At 29.4% G+C, this 7,225-nt stretch overlaps 1 protein-coding gene across 1 annotated transcript; it reads right to left on the minus strand.

The window, feature by feature from the left end:
- Nucleotides 1-302: 302 nt before the first annotated feature.
- On the minus strand, nucleotides 303-1,773 carry LOC127968661 (uncharacterized). The gene is made up of 3 exons (XM_052569992.1): nucleotides 1,370-1,773; nucleotides 1,216-1,278; nucleotides 303-1,088 (listed from the first exon to the last, which is right to left on the minus strand). Exons 1-3 carry the CDS (start codon nucleotides 1,494-1,496, stop codon nucleotides 529-531), a joined length of 750 nt encoding a protein of 249 aa, XP_052425952.1. The 5' UTR covers nucleotides 1,497-1,773; the 3' UTR covers nucleotides 303-528.
- Nucleotides 1,774-7,225: the final 5,452 nt, after the last annotated feature.

Below are 7,225 nucleotides of genomic sequence, written 5' to 3' on the forward strand. Positions count from 1 at the left end.
TATATATATATATATATATATATATATATATTAGTGTGATGTAATGTTCTATGGTGTAACATACATTAAAGTTACGTTTTTGATTTGGAAATAATATAATGTGCCCTAAAAATGTGTTAGTGTAGATAATGGTGAATTGAACAGATACTTTTAGTTTTTAAATAAATTGTACTTGTAATACTGTTGAATATTGTGTAAATATGTTTGCCATTTTGCATTTTCAGTATATTGGCATTATGTTATATTATGTTATTCTTATTATTATTATTTTTTTTTTTGTAGAAGCATGCATGTATGCAGAGTTTGAATGCACTAACAATATACATTTAAACAAAACGATAGTGAAGTTGTGAATGTTTAAGCTTGTATTTGATAGAGTTGTAGGAATGTTGTGATTACTTAAGAGGCAAAATGAAACTCTATGAAAAGGCAGATGTATTGTGAATAGAAAATTTATTATTTAAAAAAAATATATTTTTTCAGGAAGAAGTAACAAGTTTAACAAGAGAGATGTGAAAGTTTTTTGTGTTAGTTAGTTAAACATTTTTTTGTTGGAGTTTGAAAATGACAAAAATGCCAGAGGAAACGCTGGAAGTAGGCAAAAAGTCTTTGTTTTCCTTGTGTAGTGAGATGTAGCCCATCTTGCTTGTATAGGTGATGGATTATTTTTCCACTTTTTAGGAATGGTTTTGTTGTGTTCAGAAAAATTATGTTTGTTGTTTGTTCAGTCCAGTAGCGAAGCAAGCTGTTGAATTCTTTTACAGTGTTCTTAGTTGTAGAGTTATCTGTTGGACGTGGTAAGATAGCACTGATTCCATAGTAAAGGATGTGAGGATTAGTGAGGGAGATTCTTGTTATGAGAGTTTTCATGCGTTGGATGACTACTGATGCAGGTGCTCCACTTGCAATGTCATTTGTTCCGATGTGAAGGATCACAATGCTGTTGCTGTGTACTGTCTTAAAGTGGTAGATGTGTTGCATAGCAGATCTTATAAGCGTTGTCCCTGGGTGTACCCAGCATTGTGCTTTTGGCATGTAGTCTTTAATATCTCGACATATTGAGTCTGTGAGGAAGCAGACATTCAATCCTGTAAAAGAAAAGGATAATAAGTAGAATTATAGATTTGAGTGAAATTAAGGTAGGAAGGAATTCAAAATAGGAAGTATGGTTCCATGACATGCTATTAAACTTAAAAGCATGTATTTGTAACTTACCTTGGGGTATGATAAAGGATCTTTTGGAGATAGTGGTTGTGAGATTTGTGTTGGATGTGTATCCTGTAGAGACAAATCTAAAATGTAAATTTTTTTGGAAACTGTATATAATGTTACAGAGGTTATTAAATGTGGAATTGATATGTGGTATTACCTTGTAGATCCATTGATGCAATTTGTTTGGAAATGATGTATGGGCAGGAAAGTTTAAGCCAGTAGTTCAGTGGTGAGGAATGTAGCATGTTACATATAGATATAGTGGGGATTATAAAGGGTAGCATTACAGTCAAAGGCTTGGGAGGAGTTAGCAGAGTGGGAAGGCAGTCTTAAGTGTACAAGATGATGCTGTTGGCTGAAAAGTTAGATAAAAGGTATGTGCATGACATACATGAAACTTTGATGTTGGTTTATGACTCATCTAAGGTCTGACACATTTAGCTGAACAATAGATTGTTGATTGGTGGCTAGAGACATCTTGACTTGGAGAGTTGGGGTATAGCAAGTGTGAATTGTTAGGGTAAGAGTAGCTTTTAATCTGTTTGAGGTTTGAGAAAAAAAGTTTTAGAAAAAAAAAAGTTTTTTTGTTCCATGTCTTTCACATTGTTAAGAGCAACATAAATAATGTAAAAAAACAAAAAGTAAAAGTAAAACAATTTTTATATGTTATGCTTTGTCCTCAGTTGGGGACTCAGTTTCTTTAAGAAAATGGGAATACATGGATGAACATGCATAGGCAAAAACAATGGATTTAAAAAAAAAAAGATTTTTCAGGATTTTGTTTTTACTAAGCTTTGTATAAATATGATTCTCAACTATTTTAAAACAGATTTATTTGTTGTACCATTTTTACTTTGACAAAATTTGTAAAAATGGCCATATTGTTATTTATTATTATATATAATGTATCTATAAATTAAATTAAATTTTCATGTTTTTTGTGGCAACATGTAATGAATAAAGAAGTGTAATAATAAACAATATAATTTAATTATGTGATATTGTGAAATCATGTGACACAATTGGTCTGACACAGACAGAAGTAAACAAAAGAATGTTGATTGGGTTGGCAGACATTCTGTCCCAGTGAGGAGAGGTGATCTGTGTGTGTGTGTGTGTGTCGGGCGGGGGGTTAAAGTAATACATTTTTCTTGTGTAAAAAATATAGGGTGGGGGGATATGGTTGCAGTGCATATATACAAATAAGTAGAAGTAACAGGTACAATAAAGGTAATCAGTGTTTAGTGTCTGGTGTACATAAGAAGTCCTGAGGTAATATTGTGATTACCGGGGTAGAACGGTGTCTAAAATGTCTTTGTAGAGTGACGTAGAGCTACATGGAGGAAAATTAAAGTGGCAGTGCAGATGCAATAAATAAACTTAAGAAGAGCACACATTCAGATGTATTCCTGAGTAGAGCAATGTCCAAATGGCAAATTAACTGTTTATTTATAAAGTTTTTGTAGACAAGTGTAAGGATAAGGAATACAATTTATGTTTAACCTTGTTCTCAGAATTAAAGTATTGTGTTGATGTGTATGAAGATGTTGGTTATGTATGTAGTGGTTTTGTTATGTATTCTGATTAAATGTTATTTTTATTTATTTTTTTTTACAAATAAATGGAGTATAATATAGAGTTAGTGTATAAGGACAACTTATACTGTAAACTCAAATATTTTAATATATGTATATGTTAATATATTGTAAGATCTAAATAAATACATGCTTTAAAATATACTATTTAAATAATTTTTGTTGAGAAAATTCTATAAAATGGAGATAAAAGGAAAATTACAAAGTGATATATTAAAGAATGGTGTGAAATCATTGGTCTGACACAGACAGAAGTAAACAAAAGAATGTTGATTGGGTTGGCAGACATTCCGTCTCTGTAAGGAGAGGTGATCTGTGGAAGAGTGTGTGGGGGGGGAGGGAGGGGGGGTAACTGGGGATGGGGATTGTTCAGTGTTTTAAATAAGGTTAAAGTAATAATCTATTTGTGTGTGTGTGTAAAAAATATCAGGGTGGTGATATGGCTGCATTGCATTTAATTTTACTGGTATTAGTAGAGGTTGATGTGTTCTATAATGATTTTTATTGAAGGTTTCAATGTTGTTTCAACAGTGAATGAAGTTTTATGTTGGAAGAAATATTGAATAGGTTTTGAATTGAATTGAATTTATGTGTGTTTATGCGTGTACTTATTTAGATTAGTTACAGTATTTTTTTTTTATTTTTGTGAAGTAATGTTTTAATAGAATATTACATTATTATGTAATATATATTTTTTGGTTTGAGAAATGTAGTTTCTGGAGGGGGTGTATGCTAAATAATTAAGGGTGTTTCCCAATGTAAATATTTTTAGAATTTCTTTATTTGATTTGCTGTGAGAGTCAATGGGCAGGGTTTGGGGCATGATTGTATTTAGTGAGGTAATGCAGTGGAGGTGTGGTTACTGAAACTACAGTGTATTGGTCAGAATATTAACAACTGTATGTTAAAAGTAAAGTCTTTGAAAATTCTTATTACTTGCAGCGATCGCAGAGGTAAGAGCTGATGTTGTTTTTTTTTTTTTATATTTTTATTCCATTGAACCTAGGCAATATATTATGATGCTATAGGTTATCATTGAAAGTAGGATATATGATATGGTAAATTTTGTTTTAAAGGTGTTACAGTGGTAGACTTTTGTTTGCACTGTGTTTTCATAGCTGTGTATATATGTAATTTAGAAAGATTGATTTTGATATAAGTAAGATGTTGAATGTAATTATTAAATGATATCTGTATTTTTGTGAAATAAATATTGTATAGATTAAAGTTGTAATGGAAAAGGAGATGGTAAAGCAGAAAGTTTAAATGGTGATATGTTAAAAATAAGGCAATTAATATATCTGAGCTATGTTACAAAATAAGGTTGAGCAGATTTGTTTCTTGATTTGTAGTTTTTTGAAACTGGTAATTCTATTACGTGAATTACGTGTCAGGAGTTTATTACTTATTTTTGTATTATACATTTTTTATTTAATGTTAGTAAATTGTATTTGTGGGTAGTGCGCTTTGGGCTGTATATTTTAAGTTTAAGTGTTATTTTATGTGTTTTGAGTCAGAAAAACTTGTGGGTGTTAAATTTACAACTATTTAGCATTTAAGAGAATTAGTTGTGTATGATGTTTTTATTGTTGTTATGTTGTGATGCAGAGTAGTTTATGTTGTGTGTGGTTATAGGATGAAAACAATAACTGAACTATTGCGTATATATATATATATATATATATATATATATATATATATATGTGTGTGTGTGTGTGTGTGTGTGTGTGTGTGTGTGTGTGTGTGTGTGTGTGTGTGTGTGTTTATAAGAAGTTGTGCTCTTTAAGTTACCATGTATTTGATCCAACAGCTGTAATATTACCAAAAATTATAGAAAGTAAATCGCCTATTGTAGTAAGTGTATTTATAAATATTTTAATGTAATTTATTAATTTGATGTCAAAGATACATTTTCAGGTTTCACTACAGTGTTTTTTAAACTATATAAATGTTTTTGGTACTATAAACATTTTTATGTGTTTTTGTAGTGGAAAAGTACTAATATATTTAAATTAGCGCAGAAAGGGTTCAGCCTTTTAAATGGTTGTATAATATGTATATGTAAACTATTTTTTTTTTTACGGATAGAAATGTGATTGATGAAAAGATGTTGGACTGAAATAGTTGTTGTGTGGATGGATTTAATAGTATGATGAAGGGGATGTGGTTATTGAAGGAGTTGTTGAATGATTAATCGTGGTTGGTGAGATTGGGGAGTTTACAAGCATGTCAGAGTTACAGCCAAAAGTAAATAAATAAAACAAAATAAATAAATAACCATGTCAGTTATGTTTGAGAATATTTTACATCTATTTGTTTTAAGACAATATTGCAAGAATCATAGGAATACAATTGTTGAATTTTTTGTGGTTAATACACCTAATTACACATATTATGACTACTTATGACTATTTTTGTTGTATAAAATTTAACTGTTTGTATTGGATGTATAGTTTTTTTTGCTTTGTAGTGGTCTGTAGATGCTGTCTTTTGTGTTTTAAATGGAAAACATTTGTTTGAAGTTGCTTAGTATGAAGTTAGATGACAGTACAGTTTTAATATTTTGTGGTTAACACTGAAATGCAGGGCAGAGTTTTTTGTTATGTTGTCAGTGAGTTCAAGAATGAAGGATACAGTTTATATTATGTTTAATGCGAACTCCTGAACAATTTTTAATATACAGAACTATGCAAAGGTTTGTGTTGGGTAATATGCATGAAAGGTTTCTAAAAGAAATCTCTAAGTCAGTAATGTTTCATGTATTTGGCCTGAAATACTGTAAAGAATTAATATTGTGTGATATGGTTACAATTGTAATTTCCAATTTTGCTTCTTTTATATTGTAACATGTTTTACTATATAGTGCAGTCATGTCTGCTAGTGCACAACATAATAAAAAAAAATATAACTTTTCTTGCTAGTTTTAAAATATAGAGTTAGAGTTAAATATATACTGAGAATTATGCAATGTTTTTTTTTAGGTAATAATCTATTTATTGAGTTAAACTAAAAATATATGTCTAGAATGAAATGTATTTTTTGTTTAATTATTAAAAAAAAATTTTTTTTTCAAGTTTTCTATTTCTATGTGCATGCATATTTTTTATTTTTACTGCACTGATTCTAATATGTAAGTTGTGTTATAGTAATGTTTATGGGTTCTATATGGATTTTTGTTGAAGGTTTAATGTTGTTGATAGTGAATACAATTTTATGTTGGAGGAAGTTTTGTATATATCATGGTTTAATGTGTTGTTTCAGGGAGGTAAAGCTGTGGAGATGTGGTTATTGAAACGGCAGTCTATTGGTTTTAATATTGATGGCTTTGGGTAAAAAGGGAAGATTGTCATATTATGTTTGCAGGAAAAGCAGAGGTAATAGTCTATGTATTATTTATGTGCTTATGCCATTGAATCTAGGCTATAAATGATGAGGCTATATGTATATTTTATGTAGGATATAGATAGATAGATAGATAGATAGATAGATAGATAGATAGATAGATAGATAGATAGATAGATAGATAGATAGATAGATAGATAGACAGATAGATAGATAGTAACATGAGAGATGTTTTAATTGGTGTTTTGAGCATTGGTGTTTTAGTGTTTAATGAAGGAGTGTGGTTGTTAAATGTTCACTATTGTTTGATAAATTAGGTGAGTGTGCAAGCAGGTTACAGTTACAGCAAATAAATAAACATTGTTTAATATTTTGCCAAAGCTGAATTTATTTGTGGTCAATATACTTAAATACATTTACAGTACATGACTAATTTTATTGTATGATCTTTAATTGTATGTGCTGGATGTATAGTTTCTAGTTCACAATGTTTACTACTTAATGTCTTGTGTTTTAAATTGAAAAACAATGTTTGAAGTTGGTTAGTATGAAGATAACGGACAGTACAGTTTAAATGTTTTGTGGTTAACATTGAGAGCAGAGTTTGTTGTTATTTTGTCAGTGAGTTTATGATTACATTTTATACTATACGTTTAATGCTAGTATTGAAAGTTTTTTCAATATACAGAATTATGCAAAGGTTTGTGTTTCGTAAGATGATAAAAGATTTGTACAAGTAATCTCTTAAGCTCAGTAATGTTGCTTTAATTTGACCTGAAATACAGTAATAATGTAGTGTAATATGATCTCTATTGTAACTTTCCATTTTGCTTTTTATATTATAATATATATTTTACATATAATGCAGTTATATCTGGGAGTGTAAAGCATAAGTTTTATTTCCTTCTACTTGAAAATTGTTACTTAAATATGCTTATAATTAAACAATATTTTTGAGGTAATATAATTTATTGATTTAACTGTTTATTGGGTTCAACTAAAAATTGTATTTGTTTGTTAGTTTGCTATTTCTATGTGCATGAAAATGTTTATATTTAAGGCCAAAGTATACTTGT

This window comes from Carassius gibelio, chromosome B11 (genome assembly GCF_023724105.1).
Source record: "Carassius gibelio isolate Cgi1373 ecotype wild population from Czech Republic chromosome B11, carGib1.2-hapl.c, whole genome shotgun sequence".
Lineage (NCBI taxonomy): Eukaryota > Metazoa > Chordata > Actinopteri > Cypriniformes > Cyprinidae > Carassius > Carassius gibelio.